Source organism: Rhipicephalus microplus, chromosome X, assembly GCF_043290135.1.
Source record: "Rhipicephalus microplus isolate Deutch F79 chromosome X, USDA_Rmic, whole genome shotgun sequence".
NCBI lineage: Eukaryota > Metazoa > Arthropoda > Arachnida > Ixodida > Ixodidae > Rhipicephalus > Rhipicephalus microplus.
Window position 1 is genome coordinate 223,044,441 of NC_134710.1, and position 22,766 is coordinate 223,067,206.

A 22,766-nucleotide genomic window follows, 5' to 3' on the forward strand; every position below is an offset into this window, starting at 1 on the left:
TGTGTAGTACTTCTCGCCTGTGGCGTGGATAAGCCCATTTGCTTTCCTACTGCCCCTTTTGATACGGGCTCTGTTGCCGCAGACAATAAAGGGTTGCGACCTCCAGCAGTACCGTGTTCTGATCGCGGTGACGGTTAACGCGTGCCCTGCAGCTCACTAAGACCGGACCCACACTAGTGGCCGTACTTCTTCGGGATACGTGTTCAGTACAAAGGTTAAAACACCCAGAGAATTAAAATAGAAAAGGATATCACTTCATCTAATATATACAGCATGTGGACTGACTTTCGAAGCAATATAGAACACAGCACACATAATTATAATCACACTGTGAACCAACATCACATATGCCTGCGTTGCGACAACTTGAAAAGGCATGGGCATTGGTATACTAGATGTGTTTTTTTTTTTTTTCAAAAATATCAAAGTTTTAAAACATGAAAAAAAAGTTAACTAAGTGATTTTTTAGGAGCCAATTTAGATAACAGCAATAGCTGACATAAAAAAAAAGATAACGAATTTCTATTTTCTAGGTAGTTCGAAAAATATGCTAATTAAGTTAGTAAAAGAGTAACATGAGTAGTAAAACTTATTTGAACATGTTGAACTATGTTTATGCAATGTAGTATGCTGTGTAATATTACCTCGCCATTGCTATGATACCTTCAAATAGAGCCATGTTTACAGTGTGAACAGGAACAAGATACTTCATTATGTAAATTTTTCAAATGTAGTCTGTAAAGTATTTACCTTGGTCCAACAAAAGCAACATTTTAACTTACCACTGTACCACATAATAAACATCATTTTTTTGGTAATCTTGTGCTCTCTAAAGTAGTTCATCAGAAAAGACAACGGGTATATGTTTGCCGCTCGTCCAATCAGACATAGAACCTGAAAGTATTAGAAAAAATAGAAGGAAAAGAAAATTTATTGCTTTAAATATGACTCATAGAAACTTTAAGGCACAGATATTGAAATGTAACATTGGCTTTATAATAAACACTTTATAGCTAATAATCATTAAGAGAGACAAAAGAACACTACAAACAATAATAATTAAGAGTCTCACCTTTATTAATCTTATATTCATACACAGATGAGAGCTAAATAAATTTTTCGAGCTCACAAGAAGGTAACACAAAAGGTCCAAATTTTTATGACTATTTCATTCCCATACATATGACCAGAAGCACGCGGTGCCACCTGCATGACCAGAAGAGTGCAGAGGATCTGATATAGAACGCTGTACAATGGATATGGCTGCGTGTGTGGAGACAGAATGGCGCTCACATTGCAAAGTCTGATGATTAAGGAGTAGAGATGCATTTTCCAATTTCTGACATTGGATGGTGTAAAACGGGCCACCACAAATTCTGCAATTTTCATGTTTCAAGTTTTACTCAACAACGATGTCAGTTTACAGAAAAGTGCGTACAGGATTGGTAATACACACAAGGGGCCCCAAAGTTAGAAAATGTCAGGGGGGCTCTTTGTGTGTCAGGGTGTCTGGTTATTTGGAAAAAAAAAAACGAACATCTGAAATGAAAATCCAAAAAACATTAGTAAGGGGAAGATGAAAGCAAGAAATGAAAAATCCGTAAACCGGGGTTGTGCCGAGCTGACGTTTCGACAAGCGGACTTGTCTTCCTCAAGGCTAGAACAAAACTGTTCTGAAATTGAAGCGCTTCAACTCGGATGGCCAACTCAAAGATGCTGTGAACAACCTGGTCTCATCACGGCCACGGGAATCATGGAAACAAGAAGTCCTTTGGTTCAATCATCACTGGGATGGTTATAATCCTATTAATTAATTTAGTTATTGATTTCTTTATAGTACCTACAACACTTGCATGGGGCATTAGTGTAGGGAGGGGGAATTTAAAATATATATACAAAAATGCAATACATTTCAGAAAAATAAAGAAAAAAAGGTCACAAGCCATTAACACTGAGTTGTACATAATAGAAATATAGCTACATAATAAGGAATGCAAGGGCAACATGTATTTAACATTGACATGTGTGAAAATACAACAGCAAAATATGAGTAAATATAACACACACATGCATGCGTGCACACACATAGGTATATATACAGGCAGAGATTGCAAAAAAAAAAAGAAAACTCAAGCTTATACAGTTAAAAGGAACTAATGAAAGTATAATCAAGCTACAAAATATGACTTTCAGGAGCAATGTCCAATGTTTCCCTGGATGCGGCTACAATTTCTTGAGTTAGTTCGTTACACTGCTGAATTGATCGCAGAAAAAATGAAAAATAGAATGTTTAAAAAGGTTCATTCTGGCAGCGAAGTCCCGCACATATAGTGGGTGGTCAGTACAAGCAAATATATATGTAGGCATCAATATGTAGTTTTCATCGTTAATACCCATTAGACCATAGAATATTTTGAGTGTAAAAATTCACATGTCTTCAAGAGTATTCCCGATTTCAAAAGATCTCAAAAGTATTCCTGATTTCAAAAGATCTTTTATAAAAGTCATAACTGCCTGTGACAAAATGGGTCACTCACAGCTGCACATGCTCTAGAGCATCGATGTTCACTATAGTAAAGGGTCCCAAGTGCTACACATGTACTCGAAAAGTGGGCGTACCTTCGAGATATAGAGGGTTTCTTTCAGGCTGGCTGGTGCTTGTTTAAAGTCGCGTCTCAAGGCATATTTTTATTTATTTATTTATTTACAATTCTGCTACTCTCTTTCCAGAGCGTGGCAGTCGGACAGTACAATGCTTATTCACACATAAAAAATAACCAAAAGAAACATAGTTCAAAGCAAACACTTACAAGCATAACAAAAAAACACGAATATCGTCAATAGAATCAAAGAATACAGGAGTTAAATAATACTAATACTTGATATATAAAAAATGATCACAGAATATAAAGCAAGTTCTAAATAATATGCAATGCTGACATCAAACTGAATGCAAAAAAGGAAAAGATATGATGCTCTTATAAATACTGTATGAATGTAATTATGATAACTTTAGTATCGGCACTGAAAACATATTAAAAAAAAAAACTTGAATTGTACACTGAGAGCTTGTTTGAAAATGTCTATATTATCCTTAAGTGCAGATGCGAGCAGAGAAAAAAGAACCGAACCTGTATCGCTTTATCACTACCATAGATGGATCTGAATTGGTGGCCCTTCATACATAGCTTAGCGAAAAATATAGAGTGCATACTTCATTAGTACCCCCACTGTCATTTTGTACCTTTTCATTTGAACACCCTTTGTAGGTGCATAAATTCTGCCTAAATATCTTTAGAAGACAAGCCTGAAAATTACTACATAGAGTACATAAAACAGCATTTGATAAATTAGCTTTAATGAGTCCGTCATCCAGCCCCTCAACAAACAAGTGTAGCACATAGATGTAGCACATAGATTAGTAGGAGCAAATTATGTCTGCCAAATATGATATGCCTGTGTAGCATGATAATGGTCAAAAAAGGTTGAACATCTTTCACACAAGCTGCTAGGTGCTATAGTTATAAAAAAAAAGAAACATAATGTTGCAGTTTAAATGCCCACAAAAAGCGCAAAAAGACGTGCTGAATTTTCAATACTAATTTCATTTTGGCATGCTATGACCCATATCTAAAGCAAAGACAAGAGCGTTAGCTAGGAATTATTGAATTAAATAGTGCCCAACATACAGAAGCTACTTCCCAGTGTGTAGCTCCAAATGATATGCTGACGGTCCTCGCCTTCCCTGCACTGCCAATTTATAGTGAGGCACTGAGGCACAGCACACGCACTCACTGATAACATAATTTAAAATAATACATCATATGAGTGCCATTGCTCTGTCCCAGTAACACTTTTTTCTGAAGGCACTGACACATATGGTTTTGGTAGCACAAAATGTTGCTAAAGCAAAAGTAGCCCTAAATGTCACTGTATCAGAATACTGCTCCTGACCAGCAAATATATATTTCATTATTGTGCTTACGATAGGTGTACAAGAAGTAAAACAATATTAATAAATATTCTATGTATTATAAAGTTTCATAGAAATTCAGATAAATTCAATATACAACCATGTGACAATTAAAACAGAAATATGGTTCCTAGATACATGCACTATATTTCATAAGAAAATTTATATATTGATGCAATTATTGAGATTTTGAATTATGTAATTAATTCCTGGCAGCGTGAGATCAGTCACAGATACATAAAACTGAAAAATTCACGATGGTTCACAAGAGTAAGAAGCTCAAGTTGGATATTAAAGAGACCAACAACCATTTTTATGGTGCCAATTTTTCTTAGCGTGAAGAAAAGCTTGCCTATTAATGAGTCTGCTTCCGTATTGGTAAAGTGCAAAATGCTGCAAAGCATTTGTAATCAGAGTTTTTCTATCTGCAGTGAATATGAAGTCATATGCTCACATGCTACAAACAGTGAGCGCATGGGGGGTTTGTGTTCGAGCGCGGTGGTTTACTGTGCATGCGTGCATTCCCCGCGCATGTGCCATGGCTCGACTTGGTCCACTGGCATCCGAGACGGCAGCACCTCGTTTCACTGTCCTGCTTCTTAACGTCGTAAGCAGCACAGAATTGAGCGCAGCTAGATAGTACCTAACATACACACTTTAGTTTTGAGGACTGGCACGCTCGACGGCATCAGACTACTATTTTCAGCTAGGTGATCGACTCCATATGCTATAATCCAGCTTCAAGGCTTTTCCGCTAGGGGGAAAAACAAGACGGTTTTTGATAATTTTTAAGCATGATTTAAAAATATCAATCCTAGTCACAACGCGAAAAAAATGCTGGAGTATGTCATTATACTTCATGTTCTTTTCATTTCTACTACGATTTAATCACACATTCTGGCCAGTTGGCAGTCCCTTTAAGCATTGGACTGTGAATTTGTTTATTATTACCAGTTTTATGAGTATGCATTATTACACCACGTATTAATATTAATGCTGTAGCTCATGCTACCACCATACTTGAGAAGTTAGAGCTATAGTCACAGTTATTACATGCCTGCAATCAATTAACCAGTTTCTTAGGGCAAACCATGTTAAAATATTAGGTTTAATAATGAATGTTATTATGTTAGAGTTTGCTTCAATTCGAATTTAAATTATTGAATATTTTGCAGTATTTGAAATGAACGAATAGGTGTATATTGTTACGCATGCAAATGCTCTTGAAACGGTGGTTTCACTGCAGTACAACAATGCTATACCAAAAATATACCTTTTTAAAAAAAAATGTGTTGTGCCGTGAAGCCCCATTTCACCATTAAACAAATATATTACTAGAAGTGTGCAAATACAAAAAATTTCGAATATTTTTCTAATAAGACTTGCTATTTAACTCAATTCGCACAAAAATTTTTATTATTCAAACTTCCTGAAGAGTGAAGACAAATATAGTCACCGTCTGATGAAATATGACCTCTTCAAATCTTTAATGTGCTGCACCTCAATTCAGTCTCGTACTGCAGCAAAGATACCTTTCATGCTCCATTAAGGTCAAATTTTTTAAAAACGAATACATTATACGTTTGATGAAAAATTACCTTTTCTAACTTTATTAAATGCTTTACATCATCACACTCCCATATTGCAGCAAAGCTGCCTGTCATGCTCTGCTTCGGTTGCAAATGTATTGACTCAAGAAAACGCTGGTTCAAACAAGGAGATAATAGATGTGGTAGAGGGGGGGGCTCAATGCTGTTTTTGACCTGAAATTCAGGCAGAAAGTTCGAAAAACCAGATGCAGAAGATTTTTAGCATCCAAAACTTTAAATCTTCATGTATCTTGACATCGATGAGGCAGATTTGCAACTGCTAACTCAAAGGAAGGACAAACTTGTCTGCCACATTATTTTGATTTCCAAAGAAGCACCTTGGTTGCATGAAATCTAGTACTAAAACAATTCGATCTCTGTATCACCTTAACCCCACCCCCCCCTTTTATGATGAAACTACAATACTGCCCAGACAGCTCTTCATCAACTTAGCAAAAATACACTTTTATGTTGCTTTATGCTATATGAATATGCTTAAGAATCCTCTCCAACTTTTTTTCGAGCACTTCAATTTCGCTTCAATTCGCCCTCACACTTCAATATTAGAATTTTATTTGCACCTAAAATTTTGATATTTGCACAACTCTACATAATACCCTCACATTGATTACAGCTTTCATAAGTTTAAAAGCTTGTTAAACTGCCCCTTATGCTCTAAGTAAAGTAAATTTTAAAATGTAACAGACTATTTTACAGGTTATCACTTGCATTTTAACATAAATCAAATCCTGCTACTATTCAAGGTTGCTTCCACTTGCCTTAAAAAAAAAGATATTAGTACATGCCTTGTTTCAATTAAAAAAATATTGTGCAGGTTAGCGTGGTGACAACAAATATGCTAATTTTTCTTTATATTATGCGATAGTATATATTATTTGAATTCAGTAAAAAATTCTTCTAACCAAACCACTATTCACTATGAACCGAAAATTTGCTATTCCCACAAGCCTATAAAATAGCAAAAGCGAACAGTTGTGTCTTTGTTTCTCACAAACACATTAGGAGACACAAGTCTGGTAAAGCCATACCATATCACAATTATTATAAATGGGAAATTGTTATGAATTCCGGCTATACAGCACCAAGCACCTGGATTCTCTACATTGACACACTACTTTTAATAACCAAGTAAAGCTAACAGAACACAGCATAATTTATAGTTCCATACAGAGGCCTCTTTACTTATTAGAAGTGCTCAAAAACTACAGGAGACCTTGCATATGTTTAACGCAAAGCACTCATTGTTTTACAAACATGCTAACATAGTTCTCTGCATAAATGAGTTACACAGTGACTTTTTCAAATGCATGACCAAAGCCTCCTAGGAAATTGCAAGAAGTGAGACGGGTAGAATAAATACAATGAGGGCAGGTTTTAACTATGAACAATTTGTTGGAGACAGTCCGATATCTCAACTGTTTATATGAGAGAAAGTCTAAGTAGTCTATGTAAGGAAGAAAGCTCACAAGAAAGCCAGTAAAGTGGCTGAAAGGGCTAGTTGGCAATTTATATCAACGACCAAAAGAGTGAAAAACAAGAAATACAGAGATAAAAAGCGTACACATGGGACAATGCCTGAATTTAACTGCTCATTGATTGATAGAAATATAATATAAAAGTATAAATATATAGGTGTGTAAACATTTACACAATGCATTCACTGAAGTGGAACCATAAAAACAGAACCAAAAGATTACCAATTACAGTGGCCAATTTTCAAATATACCACAATGATTATTGTTATTCAAAATCGACAAACTTGCATGATCACGAAAGCAGCTCAGGCTAAGAAACAAGGTGGGTGTGTCGGCAAATTGTTAATTTCTCTAACTGAGAAATCAGTTGCTTGGAAAGGGCTGGCAAGCCAAGGGCACTGTGATTGTTAACCTTCAAGAACTTGTTTTGTTTTAATGCATCCCTTTCAGTGAAAGTGTCTTGTCTCTATCACTGTACATGCATCACTGCAATCTTGTCAGTGAATCACCTGATGGAAGTCAGTGCTGGTCGTGAGGGTGCGTGCGCACTTTTTGTCCCTGTTCAGTTTTCAGTGTTGTTAATTTTCGGGAAGAGCACCAGCATGCCTATGCTAATGGGCTAAAAGGAACATAAATTTTTGAAAAACCATTTCTGAAAAGCTACTGCCACTGATTGTTGGAGCTATCTTGTGCTCCCAATTAGCATGCCTATGCAACTGCCTCAAAAAAAAAAAAAAAAAGCTATGCCTCCAAAATAAACAGTTGTTAGATGGCACCTAGTTTTTTCCATACGTGTCTCCGTGCCTCTCCCACCTACTCCTCTTTCTTATTATTGCAAACAGAATGTACCAGACCACCTCTCAAAACTAGGCTTGTGCGAGTAGTGAATTTTAAGTTCGAAGCAAACTCGAAGCGAATAGTAATTTTGGTCGAATAATTTCAAATCGAATTCGAATAGCGTATATTACATATAAAGAAAAATGAGCATATTTATCATGACCTAACTAACCTGCACAACATTTTTTAAAAATCAAAATAGGACCTCTATGCAAATGCCATTTTTTTTGTTCAAAGGAAGTCAAAAGAACTTTGAATAGTAGCAGAATTCGACTTTCAGCAGGATGCGAGTCATAACCATTAAAATACTTAATATTTTAAAATTTATTATACTTAGAGCATATAAGCCCTCATAACTAGCTTTTAAGCTTAATAAAATTAATTGATTTGAGAGTAATATTTTCATTTAGAGGGGCCATACAAAAATTTTTCATGTAGCCATGGAATGGTTTTACTAAAGAAGCTAATTCATTGCCTCATGGATTCAGCACTGCAAATATTTTTAGAATCCGTCTAGTACACGTGGAGTTGCAAAGATTTCTCGCACGCTGCAAGTGTATTGTCTCTTCTCATCCCGACGAAAGTGCTGGGCGCTAAGCAGGGAGGGATGGCACGGGGAAAGAAAACACGCTACACACGCTTTCCGAGTTTGTGAACTCATTTGCCGAGAAAAGAGAGCCATTTTTAGCTGACTTTTGAGAATTTATAGTGAATCGCACACCGCATGCTGCGCTATAATATTTGGCTTGCGTGTCCTGAGTAGCCTACCGATTGGCAGCATATTTTGACAATGCTCAAAAAGTGTTGCAGGGCCCCTTTAAATTTGAAGAAAGGCTTCGCAGCAAAGCAGATTTCTCTTGGCCAAATTCTTTCACAATTGAGCACTCATACACTGCAATAAAACCACTTTTACAGGCGGTACATTCGGATTAGTATGCATTTATTCGTTCCTTGCGAATACTTCGAAATTTTCAATAATTTAAATTCGAATCGAAGCGAATTCGAATATCCTACTATATTCGTTTGAATATTTGAAGCATTCTAATATTCACCCAAGCCTACTCAAAAGGCTTTACTGAGCCCTTCTCGTGTCTTTTTATGATATATTTGTTACTGTTGTCCAAGCAGTAAAAATTAAAATTGAATGACCAAAAGTACTGTACAAAACTCCTGAAAGAAAATTCTCTCGCAAGTTATGAATAAATCGTTCTCTGCAAAGGACTGCTTCTTTTCACATTTACAAGAACAGTGTGCATTTGGTTCAGAAAGCTTGATGAAACTGGACTTGCAATAGTTTGAAAATGTATAGTCTATTTTTATTCTATATTGAATGATCAGAAAATTACATTTACAGCTACTGTTTCCAAGCTGTAAAAAGAATTCATGAAGTCTCCCAGCCATTTGGCTACACTAATGTGCATTGCTGCAATTTTCTCTCAAGGCAAAGACAAGTTAACTTCGAAAGAGAGGAAGAAGGAAAAAAAACAGGACGAAGTAGTGGCTCAGAAAGCAAGCACCTTAGGTGTGTGAACATGTATAGCATTTTCACCTCTAAAACCATGCAACCCGAAGCAATTACGTACATGTAATTACTGTGTAGTAATTACAAGTATACAAACTTCTGTAATCATACAGTACTAATGGCAAGAAGCTACATATTTACTGCTTCAGACAGGCCAGTGCTGTCATTCTGCTTTCCTGTATGCTTTCTGACTTATTAAATTCACATCGCGTAGTTCAAAGCATCAGAAGTTTAGAAAAAAATTCTAATTACTTCCTATGTCTTTTCATCCTGTATGCTTGGTAAATCCAACAAAAATTGTATATGGTGACAATGTTTAAACTAGAACAGAGAACCAACTAATGGCTATTAATAATATTGAGCATGAGATTTAGCTAGTTACTTTATCCTCAGGCAATAAGTGTGCAGGCATAAAAAAGTTAGCAAAAACAATGCTCACAATGCTCCATATTATAAGAGAAGGCTTGATGATAAGTCGGTAGCTGAATATGGCCAGACCCAGGTAGGCAAACACTGAAGTCTCTGTAAAGTTTGTTTTTTATTAAGAAAAACAAACACATACACCAACATAAAGTTCATAAAGAATGCAAATAAAAGGAGACATCTCAGCAGAAAATGTAGATAATAAAAAAAAATGTGCACCATCACAGAAGCAGGAACTTAGTTACATATGTTATAGGGTATAAAGCATAAAAAATTCAGCACAATAAAATAATATTTTGTTCACAAGGAACACATTTTACACTTGAAATGGTAAATTTTCACTAAAGTATATCAGTATACATTTATAAGTCATTTAACAAGTTACAGTGAACACATTTTGGTTTCAGTGAACCCAAAGCTTTCACAAAAAGCAAGCATTTATAGCCGATGATCCTCCGATGAAGGGTAACCCACAAGTTGCAATGCTAGTAAATTTTTTTCTGGTTCTTCAATGCAAATCTTTCATTATCAATTATTTTTGCTTGTGTTTATGTGTACATGCATGTATGTACGAATTTATACCTTGACACTGCTAATGTTGTTTAGAAAAGACTAATTAACAAAACCTTGTGAATGAACTATTTCATTACCAACTGAAGGGCAGTTGTTTACACGGATAAATATAGGGCATCCCAATTTATGGTATAACTATTTCCTAGAAATAAAAAAGCAGCACCCATAAAACAATTAAAAACACATATAAAGCATTTTATATAATATTCTGTAGTCAACTGGACTGGAAAGCTTAAAACAAGTAAATATTGCTCAAGCAATACACAAAATTATATTGAAACATTATGCCAACAGTCTTTTTTATTTCACCTTTACTGCACAGCACACTAGTCAGCATGTCCAGTGCCTACTGCCGAAACTACACTCTAATAGAATACATTTGCATTTTAAGTACCCTGCATACAAATTGCATTGCAAATTAAATTACTTCTCTTAGGAAGGAGCATCAGTAATGAGACAGCAGCAATGGAAGGTTCCCCCACCCAATCCCCAATGCGACTGTCCATTTGAGGAAAGAAGAGGGCCAAGTCCTTCCCTACTTGGCAGCTGCATTTTATTTTAGGTATAATATATAGAGCTTCAATGAACTTTGTGCATACAAACTTCTGAATTTTGAACACAACAATAACGTAATTATTTTGTGTGCTTCACTGAGTGAAGTTAGTCGAACCTAATGCTGCCTACCAATGCTGCTCCCTTCCCATTACTCCTCTTCATTACCTTCCCCCATCCAACAAGTGGGAAACCTACACCTATACCAGACCAACTTCTTGACACACCCAATTCATGCTCCTGAACAGAAATGTATTCATGAATGTATTCAGGAACGCAAGCACTGCAAAACTCTGAGCATGCGGCACTACATTGTACGAAAATGTGACAGTATCAATGTGCAGTTCATCAAGATACTTATCATGCAGTAAGAGGACTGTCTTGCTAGCCCAAATCACAAGGAAATGGCAAGCCCGATGGAAAGGGCAGTGACAGGAGATTACGCAGAAATTGCATGAAACCTATTGTATTTCTCTTTGAATTTCAGAGTTCAAAACATCCCCTCGCAATAAATATCTTTCTTACTTTTTCAAACAAGAAATCTTCTGAAGTGGCATGTCTCACTGCAGTGAAATTATTTGGCCCTTATCTTATTAAGTAAACTAATGCTTCGATGTCATATGCATCTAATGTGATTCTTCACTTGAAACAGAATCATCAATTTCTGCTTATTGCTTAAAAGGGAAACAAAAGTGTCACTCGTTGTTGGTGCTGATAATAATCATAATAATGATAATAATTAAAGAATGAGCGTCATGAGAAAAGTTGGCATGGACATACATGAAAAAATTGAGCAGAGTTAAGAGGAATGCTCACCAGCAATAAGTGAAATAGTCCGTAGTGTTTGTTGCATGGTAATTTGAGTCACTGAAGACAAATTGAAGTGGGTGTAATGAGACATGACGACCCCATTGAAGAGTATAGCCATGATCCCTTCGTTAGGAAGAGAAACAAGAGAAAGCTTGTGAAGGTTACCAGCAGCAAACACACTGACACAACAAAAGAATGCACTGTGTGGTCACACCCTAAAACATACAGACCTAAATAAACAGTGAAGAACTGACATACGGGAAAGAAAGAAAAAAAATCAATGACTCTGATGTAATATTGAATATTAGTGTGTCACATAAGGTGATGACATAGATGCAATAATCGGTGAAGTTGTTTCTTGATTAAATATAGCTATATCTAAAATCAAATGAGTTTGCCACCTCATTCTAATAGCAAATTTTTGCTCAATAAACACCAGACTACTGAATAAAAAAATTATATTTCCACTTTAGGTTAGCATTGTGCTAAGTAATGCTGCACTACAGTATAGCTAACACTGAAAAAAAGTAATGCAAACTGCACTCAAGAAAATGGGTCCTGAATAAGTGAGAAATGAGGGATGACAGCTTGTTAGTTTTATAAAGCCACTGTTCAAAAAATAAAATTAATTATGCCTCTCATTTATTTGGATAAAAGAAGCAGCCCAAGTCAGTACAAAATTAGAAACCCATGTTACCTAACCCATTTTTTATAGGGGCAAAGGTCAACAAAAATACACATTTTATGAGCTCACTCTATTAGCACTACAAAAAAAAGGAATTGCTCTAAAGCTCAGCAAGACTACCCAAAAATCCAGAAGTGCTACCTAAGTTAAGTTTATTTTTGCTCATATGTGAAAGTGAACACTGAAAAACACTGAGGGCAATCAAGTTTATCACTATAGTTAGTTCCAACGACAATGAGCTCTGATGGACCTGTAGTATTTGCGCAATGCTACGTAAGTGTGCTATGGAAGCAGGTCTTATTTGTGAGGAAATAATGCCGGTTTAATAACACTGTGTAGATCCCCAATAACCACATCCACCCATTGAGTGGTGTTATGCCTTTGCACGTAACTGTTTATGCCTTACCTGATAGGTGTATGCCTTCCGCAAGTCCATAAGGAGCATAGACAAATACTAACATCATTCCAAACTCAAGCGAGGGATTTTTCCTGAGGTCTATATACTTGAGCAGGTGCACATCAAAAAAAACATTCAGTCAAGGAGATACACATGCCTTTTATGCCAGTCACTCACATCACCCTTACCTTCCCGTTGACGAACAGTCATAATGAGATTTTGCACCAAAATAAATACTTTCGTTTTTTGATGCTGACTTGTCCACGTTGAGTCATATGTGTCTTGGCTTTCTATGTGTAGCCATCTTTCATAGTATTGCCATGCAATGAAGCCATCTTTCAGCAATCTTTTTTTTTAAACAAAATTAGTGAAATAAAGAAACTTCACTGAACTGAAATAATAATGCCAATTTAAGAGAAGAAAAAAAACTCCACAAAATGAGTGAAAAAAATTTCCATTAACCTCGGTACAGTTTTCTTTTTTTTTTTTTCACAGTATAAAAAAAGAGTTAAATAAGGAAGTGCATGTCAGAAGCACTTCTACGTAAAAAAAGCAGTTCCTCACTTCGGTGAAGGATCACTTGAACATAGAAGTGCTTCTGTTAGTACTAGCAAAACAGAGTGGTGTTATTTAAAGAACACGGTTAAGTATGGAGACATCTGGTCTGTCATGTCAGTTTGGTCATGTCAGCGCAAGCACAACTGGCTGTACGTATGCCTCAAATGACGTATGAAAGCATTTGGTCTTGCTCAGCTGCTAATGCATCATAATGAGATTGGTGAGTGCAACTCTCCAGAGTGCTGTTTATTGTCATCTTGCCCTCCATTCACAAAATTAATTTCAGAGTGAGTGCCGCTTTCTGTTTCAAGCGCATTGTAAATGCTCTTGGCATCCTTCCAAACACGAGGACTAATAAATGGTGTGTGAATGCAGCATTTTAGCGACTCGGTTGTAAACAAAAACAAGGCTCTAGGCCACACACTTGTGCGCTGTTGGTAGGTGTACAACTACGACGCTGTACTTTATCGATCATGCGAGGAGCCTTAGTTGTGTTTATCTGGCCATAGTACCACTACATAGAAATATTATTATCACATAAACCTGTGAGACTTTGGTATGTAAACTGTACTTAAAACAGAGTTACCGTGCGCAACTGTGTGCTTAGATTTTAAAGAGCCCAGACGTTCAAAATTAATTCAGACCACATGCCTTACATATAATATTGTATAATTGTCTTCCGCATTTGTGTGGCATTGTTAGTGACCGACGGAAGGCAGCGGCCATTTGTTGCCTGAAAGAAAAAAAAACATACCTCTCCCATTAACCAGACATTTACTGTGGCACTATTATGCACGTAATCCATTGATGAAAGCTTTCTGCTGAACTAAATCACACTAAATCATGCCTTTGATGTGTTTGTACGTGGTTAGCTTGTGTTCCATCTGCTACGCAATGATGTAGCGTGACTTAACTAGAACTTATTTACTTCTTTCTCATCTGCATATACAAAAAAAAAAAGAGAGAGAGAGAGAGAGAGAAAGGTCGTAGAAAGCCCGCATATCGGTGTGATTACTTGAGGTTTTTATATTTTTACTGGTGCAAGAGCATGTGTGTCTTCGTGATAAATGCAGTGTAGCGCAAAGTGCTGTCAGCCACTAAGCTATCTTGACTAGACTTATCAACTGTTCCTCATTTCATGGTGAACAGAATGAGAAAAAAATGCATTTGCCTATAAGGCGTGAACGGTGGTAGTCAACTAATCACATAGATATGCGAGCTTTCTACAACCTTTCATTCTCTCCTTTTTTGTTTTATGCAGATGAGAAAGAAGTAAATAAGTAGTTCAGTCACACTACGGCATTGCGTAGCAGACGGAACACAAGCTAACTACGTACAAACAATACAGCAAAGGCATGTAGTGCAAAAGCGCAGAGACAGTCACCCAGGGCGAGCATTCCTTTGAAAGGCCGAATGTGCTTTACACGAAGGTAATGATAACGTTGCATAAGCTTCGTGCATCCATTCAGCAGAGAGGAGCGTAGATATTGCCACTTAACTTTGGTCAACACTTTTTATTGACCGAATATCGCCTCAGACCGCTCGCAATGACGCTCTGCTTCAAGTATTTGTATACGCACCGTCGACCGCTTATCCCCACTTGCGAGAGGACGGTGCTGCCACCTGTAGCACGATTTCACCGCAAATACAGACAGGTAAATAAGGATCAAGGAACTTGGTTATATATTTTAACTGGCTGCCACATGTCACTTGACAACATGAACCAGCCCTGCCGTGACTCGAAAGTGATAGTTGCCTTAGATGATGCTGCCAGAAAATCGCCTTTTTTAAGCTACTGTGTTTATAGTAACGAGACCTAACAGACAATCATGCCAAGGAAGGTATAGGGGATGTTATTAGAAATAATTGTAATGGAAAAGTGAAAAAAAAAAAGTAGACGGAAAGACAGCTTGCTGTAGGCAGGCAATGAACCTGCAACTTGCGAATAACGTGTTTAATGCTCTACCAACTGAGCTACCCCCGCAGCTATCCCCCGTCCACTTTGTGGGGTATATATGTGCATTAAACATGGAAGCGTCAGTCAGCACCGCCAGTAGCCATGACACCGAGTGTGGAACACTCTTTAACTGACTGTTTGGCATTACGCGGCACATGAACTTATTATGGCAGCTGACTGATAATCCCTCGTATACTATTTGAAGGCATTAAGTCTGCCAAAAGGAGACCCTCACTATGATTGAAGGAAAGAAGTGCATGACTCTTAAAGCTTGTTTTCTTTGTTAGACACAATATTAACGAAACCTAACAGACAATTACTTCTATAAACAGACCATTACTTATAATAATATCCCCTATACTTTCCTTGGCTTGATTGTCTATTAGGTCTTAATGATAGAAAACGAGCCTTTAGAAATGTGCACTTCTTTACTTCATTCATAGTGAGGGTCTTGCTCTGGCAGACTTAATGCCTTCAGGTAGTCTACGAGGAATTATTGGTCAACTGCCAGCTCGTACTAAGTTCACGTGCTAAGTGACACCAAACATTCAATTAAAAAATGATCCACACTCACTGTCATGGCTAATGGCGGTAGTGATTGACACTTTTACATTTAATGCACATGTATATACCCCATAAAATGGACGGGGGGATAGCCGTTGTGGTAGCTCAGTTGGTAGAGCATCAGACCCGTTATTCGAAGATCGCGAGTTCGGTCCCTGCCCACAGCAGGTTATCTTTCCGTTCATTTTTCTTTCTTCACCTTTACCTTGCCATTATTTCTAATAACGTCCCCTATGCTGTTCTTGACATAATTGTTTGTTAGGTCTCAATAGTATTGTGTCTAACTAAGAAAACGAGCCCTCAGAAATGTGCACTTCTTTCCTTCATGTTTAATGAAAGTTATGTATTCATGCATTGTCTATACCACATGGACGTCTGAAATAAACGCACGCTACTATTCTTTATGAAAGTGAGGAAACTTCACATACAAGAACTAATCAAATAAAAAATAACTCTCTTATTATGTAAACAAGCTCACCATTTTGTAAAGCATAGTTCTCACAAGACATTGACAAATTATTGACCCCAGATTATGCTACAGCACACAAATACTTTTATATTGAACAGCACTGTTTCCTTTCATTTTTCTTTTGCATACATCTCGTAACGAATGGTGAAATCGGGTACAAGTTTTAGAAGGTTCGTTGTATGTACAGTGCAGACCACTTATAACGTAACAGCTTTTTGCGCGGGACTGGTTATAACGTGGGTTTTTTTTACCACCGATATGTCGCCCATAGAACTCAATGTATAAGCTGACCGTTTATTGCGTAGGCGCACGAAGGAGAATACCGGTTATAGCGCGGAGTTTTTAGGCACGCGACCACAAAATCGGCGAACGGAGCACAGTCGGCACGGTTTCCAGGCGGCGTTCCCGGCGCGCCGGAACATTGTGAGTGTGAGCGGGAGGGCGCACGTCGAGACCACCGCGAAAAGTCAAACATTGTGGAGGAGAAGAGAGGGTACAGTAGGGAGGGAGTCGGGGAGACCTTAGAAGGAGGGAGCGTGTTTTCATCACCGTGGCGACCGTGGCAGCATCCAATCCGGGTGCGCGCTGTGCGGAGTTGGGGAGAGAAGCGGTAGCATGCTTTTTTTTTTCTCTCGACCTCCTTCTTTTGCCTCTTTGGATTTGCTGTGTGCGCTTCGCCGTGTCGTTGCCATCTGAGAGCCCAGAGCACGTGTTTTGCGTAGCTCCTGTCGCCATGGCGTTGGCGGCGTCTTCAAGCGGTGTGAAAAAACGCCGTGCCTTATCACTGGAGATTAAAGAATGCGTCATAAGGGACATTGAGAGTGGCCTGAAGAAGGCGTCGGTGGCGGCAAAAACTTTGTTTCCGTGCAGTGTTGTGATTGTGTTGAATGTGCCTGCGAGTGAAAAGTGTAGTAAATTGCTTTTGAAAGGTGGGTTGCCCTTTTGACATAGGCAAAGGCCGAAAAAAGCATGCTTTGGTTATAACGCGGTACCGCTTATAGCACGGATTTTTACAACTCCAGTGACTTACGTTATAAGCGGTCTACACTGTAAAACAATGCATGTAACGATATGTAGCAAACTTCTTTTTTTAGTATGTCTTATAGATGCTCATTGTACAGGAACCTCATACAACAACTAGAATGCCCTATTCTCGACCCTTTTGTGTTCTAACATGCTGAATGAAAAACAGGGGCTCAGGAAAGTTGACAAAAACAAGTTCAAATTACCAGAAGCCTATTTTAGGCCTGAAAATCTCTTTATTCAACATTACTTCCTTCTAAAACATGCTTTCTTTATGATACAAAGTAGTGCATTTAACTACTTGGTATATACCGAATTAAGAAAAACATTATCAAATATATTAATAATATTTATTTTTCATTAGCTCAGAAAGCAGAAAAAGTAACAAAGAGTGCCCAAAAAGCAAAAGGATATAAGAGCTGCTGCCAAGGCAAAGATCACTCCAATAGCAGCAGAGCAGAAGAAAACAAGAAAGAAACGCTGGATGCCATGTAAAACAAGTTGACCTGTCGTCAGTGAAACCATGCTTGGGCTTCCTGACTCCAATATGGTTCTGATGAAAGTAGAAAACAAGAAACACATTTTATTCGTATGTATCTTATGTTGCAGAAGAATTGACATCTGGGCCAGTTTGTTCATGCTATTTCAAGATATTATGCGACACACACTTACACTGTTACAAAAGCGAATATGAAATGAAGAAACAGAATGGCATTAATAAGAACACAAGCCATATTTTATAGTAGCACAGCACTGAGGAGCACTTACTGGTTGAAATCAGCACAAAAGAAGACAGTAAATGACTCACGTGGCAAGTACAATAGAGACAGCATCATTGAGGATGCTTTCGCCAAATACCAACATGTTGAGCACTGGGTCTATGTCCAAAGCATGAAAGATGGCCAAGGTTGCCACAGGATCCACAGCGGAAATAAGAGAGCCAAATGCGAAGCTTTCAGTGAAGTCCAGTTTGTAGGCTACGTCAGCCTGCAGCGCAAGGGTATGCAATGTGTAATTAACTAGACATCCGTAGCTACACATATCTATAACCATGTGTTCATGTGGATCACATATGTTTCACACAGCATTCCACCCAACAACCTCAGGTTGTGAGAGAGCTTGTGAAGCAAAGTCACTGGAAATTACAAAATAAAAGGCTGCAACTTCATCGTTTACAGTCCTGAACTTTATTTCATTAGTTTTCAAAATAAATTACCCCCATGATATTTATTGTTCCAAGATATTATTTAATATCGACCTGCCTTTTCGCAGTTTCTGATTTCAGTACATAGCATGGTCTAAGAGTGGATTTGATTTCTTAGAATTACGAATACAAGTGATACAGTGCATATGATAAATGCAGATACAGAAGGAGACTTCAAAGTCATGAAACTATAAATAAGTGAGACCACCTATAAAACCACACCTCAGAGATATAACGTTATAGTAGACAGTGGTAAATATAGAAAAACTGTGTTATAAAATATGTGCAAATAAAACAAAAACAAGCATATATTAAAAAATGTCATACCAGTTACTAGGTATATTATAAATCATTATGATTTAATAAATGTGATTGAAAGGCTCTGTGAACATTTCGAGGGATCCATTTCTGATCTCCGTAGGCAAAGAATTTCACAGGGGTAAAAATTTTTGGGTAAACTTGCCATAATTAGTCCTGGATCACTTGGTACTTCATGTTAAGTTAGCGGTGCAACAGGAAAAAGTGCAAAAACTTTTGCTCTGCAAACTTAATCAATACATATATATTAAACTGAATTAGAAATATAGACTGTTTAAGGATGCATAGGCCTTTGTTTGACAACAAGCATGACTAATACTGGTACCTCATAAATTTGAATAACCCGTAAAGGAAGTCCGAGTGTTGATGCAAGATGACAAAAAAGATAAGTTTTTTTAAGAAGAGACAAACTAAAGAGGGGACCATTTAAAATTTCATAAACACGGGGTGTCATTGGAGCCAACGTTCTGACAAGCAGACTGACCTTCTTTGAGGCTGAAAGACAAGTCAGCTTGTTGAAACTTTGGCTCTACTGACATCCCGGGTTTATAAATCTTTTTCCCCCTCTTCAATCTTTCCTTCTTTCTCTCAAACTCTGCCTTTTTTAGAAGGCAGTTATGTAACTTAGTGGTGCATGATACTATGACTTTTTTCAAAGTTCCATTTTCTAAATATGTTGCTCCATTGAGCAACATATTTAGAAACTGAAACATATTTAGGAACTCAAAAAATATTTTCAGTTTCTAATCGAGCTATTTTTAGTAACTCGCAAACATTAGGAGAAAAAATATCCAGGTAAATGTTTTATGGCTGCTGAGGATGTTAACCTCTTTCACGGCCAGAACAATTAGCTCCTTAGTGCCGGATGCCGCAACATACTAAAAAACTTCGAGCAAGTAAGTCACAAAATGCGTGCTACCTTTAATGCCGGCTGTCAAGTACTCACGGAGAATGTAGTATTCAGCAGGAAAAATCTAGCGCTGTCTCGTCTAAGGTAGTTCAAGCTAGCATGTAGTATTCAGCATGAAAAATCTAGTGCTGTTTCATCTTAGGTAGTTTAAGCTAGAGCCAATTGTTTTGGAGCTGATGGCACAGAGCGCGAAGCGCGTTCAACAGCTCTCAGTTCTTCGTTTTTTCTCGCCTTGGTACCATAGGTTCTATCTTCAATAATTTTGTTTATTTGGTGTGTACGCACTCAAGAGATTGCTCACAACATGTTACGTAGTTCTGAAGAACATCTTTTGTTGCACGGTCCTCACTTCTGTGGCGTATGGACAATTTGCAACGTACACAAAAGTATGCATTAAAGTTGCATATTAGATAATTTAACTACGGAATCATTTAAAGGTTGTTATTTAAAGCTGGAAAATGAAAACAATTTTCATTTTGCTAGGCAGTTTTATAATTAAGGCATTAAAGGGTTAATGTATGGCATGCCAACTGATGAATGGTTAACAATTTATGAACTATCCCAGATGACGTAGCAAGAGACAGTATGGCGAGTTATATGTCATGACAAAAGATAAAGTGCTACACATGCTAAGTAACAGTAGAGATAAGGAGAACAACTTACCAAGCCAAGCAAGTAAACACCACCCCCAATAACCAGTGCAGAGATGGTTGTGCCAACAATAGAAAATACTAGGATGGAGCCAATGTTTTGAAAAAAGTTACCCTGCAATAAATGAGTGAAATCACCAAAAGCATAACTACTATGCACCTCTTACCCTCCTCCAGCGTTTTATATGTAAGGTTATCCTTCATTTGACACAATTTTCATGGTGATGAACAATTGATTGATTGATTGATTTGTGAGGTTTAACGTCTCAAAACCACCTTATGATTATGAGAGACACCGTAGTGGAGGGCTCCGGAAATTTCGACCACCTGGGGTTCTTTATCGTGCACCCAAATCTGAGCACACGGGCCTACAACATTTCTTCCTCCATCGTAAATGCAGCCGATGCAGTCGGGATTCAATACCCCGACCTGCAGGTCAGCAGCTGAGTACCTTAGCCATTAGACCACCGCGGCAGGGCACAGTGATGAACGAATGTGCATCATTACTTTCCCTCACACCAACTACCTGCACTTTAACAAAATTTTCACAGTGCCGAGATCTAAATGTGACATTATAACTTTCAGTATAACGACTGGTATGCACAAACTGTTCAAGCTAACTGCGTCATGTTGCTACAAATATGGCTGCAAAAGGTAATGATGACTCTAATGTAAGTGTTGTGATGTAAGTGGTACCTCTGATGTGAGACTTCCATGTAAATGTAACTAAAAATTACCATTATGGCAGGAGACAAAATGAAGATGGTGAAAACTAAAGTATGTGGATTATGTAGCCAGCGTTTCAACCCTCAAGCACTGCATATACAAATGCGAAAATTCCCATCATTAATTATACATGGCAACTGAGACCATAAGTATTCATGTTGAGGAACATGACACATAACTTGAGACAAAATCAAAATACAGCAATTCATTGTCTGAACACTAGGTCTATACATTAAAAATTTATAAAAGTGCACAATATTCTTGTTTCTTCCAGGATATTGTGATGAAGTGAGCTCATCATTATAAGGAACCTTCTTGTGAAAATGCGTTCTTTCCAAATAGTTTATAAAATCAGCATAAGTAAAAAAAAACATCTTTACCAGTGGTATGTGTTTCCGCACCGTCCAATCAATGTGGAGCCACCAGCATTACAATAACCAACACTGGCTCATTATTCTTACATATTAATTCGCATCTCGGGATATTCGTACTCATTGACTCACCCTTACCTAACATAAACTCTGCTTTTAACAAATAAACACAACCTACATAAGTAAAAAATAAACATGAGTGTGTATGCAGACTATATAGAGAGTAAAAACAACAACAATAAAAAGATAACTTAAGTTTTCGATGTTGTACAGCCTATGATGAAAAAACACATTCTTACATAAGCAGAATTCAACTGCATCGAGGCAAAAGGATTAAGAGGGAAAAAGAAGACAACCACCCATTTGGTTGTCTTTCTTTCCCCCTTTATTAAACATATCTACACATTAGGACTTATAGCATAAATAAAAATTTCATTTCCATAAAACACTAACGCATACCTTGTGTAAGTTGTACCCAGATTCATAGATTATGGGTGGCAGCAGAACAAGGAAGAACATAGTTGGACTGAGAGCCTCTTCTTTCTGTAAAAGATATGTTTCAAATGTAAATGATTGGTGTAACGAAAGAAAACATTTGCACAAAACTTGTTCAACTTGATGAAATTTGAAAATAACTTATTATAATGGGACACATGCAATAACACCTAAACAACTTTACTTAGTTTTGAGGAGAGTTTTCTGGAACATAAATTGATGAATTCTATAAACCAACTTCGCATATGGTTACATAACTTGCCCAGCTCTCAGTTTCAATGCATTATCTTTTTTTATGCATTTCATTTGTGATGAAAATGAGAAATCATGATAACAAAATGTTATTAATGTCATTGGTTCATTCTGTCATCCAGTAAATCTTTTTAACATATTTTGTTATTGAATTTCTCGGTTGAGAAATATATTAAGTCCGTGTACATTGATTTATTTGTAGGGTTTAACGTCCCAAAACCACCATATGATTATGAGAGACGCCGTAGTGGAGGGCTCCGAAAATTTCGACCACCTGGGGTTCTTTAACGTGCACCCAAATCTGAGCACACAGGCCTACGACATTTCCGCCTCCATCGAAAATGCAGCCGCCGCAGCCAGGATTTGAACCCGCAACCTGCGGGTCAGCAGCCGAGTACCTTAGCCACAAGAC

The 22,766-nt window shown here is 37.5% G+C and overlaps 1 protein-coding gene across 3 annotated transcripts in view; it reads right to left on the bottom strand.

Moving 5' to 3' along the window:
* The window catches only part of Nhe1 (Na[+]/H[+] hydrogen exchanger 1), a 51,537-nt gene that overhangs the window by 22,123 nt on the left and 6,648 nt on the right, over positions 1-22,766 (bottom strand). For 2 of the 3 annotated variants that reach the window (XM_037427776.2, XM_037427777.2), the window contains exons 5-12: positions 22,067-22,150; positions 20,524-20,625; positions 18,237-18,415; positions 17,843-17,981; positions 12,867-12,972; positions 11,782-11,898; positions 9,857-9,939; positions 783-894 (exon numbers count right to left, since the gene is read on the bottom strand). In XM_037427776.2, the coding sequence (XP_037283673.2) occupies positions 783-894; positions 9,857-9,939; positions 11,782-11,898; positions 12,867-12,972; positions 17,843-17,981; positions 18,237-18,415; positions 20,524-20,625; positions 22,067-22,150 (922 nt within the window). The remainder of the gene's footprint in view (positions 1-782; positions 895-9,856; positions 9,940-11,781; positions 11,899-12,866; positions 12,973-17,842; positions 17,982-18,236; positions 18,416-20,523; positions 20,626-22,066; positions 22,151-22,766) is intronic. The other variant, XM_075878692.1, reaches the window with a different exon arrangement.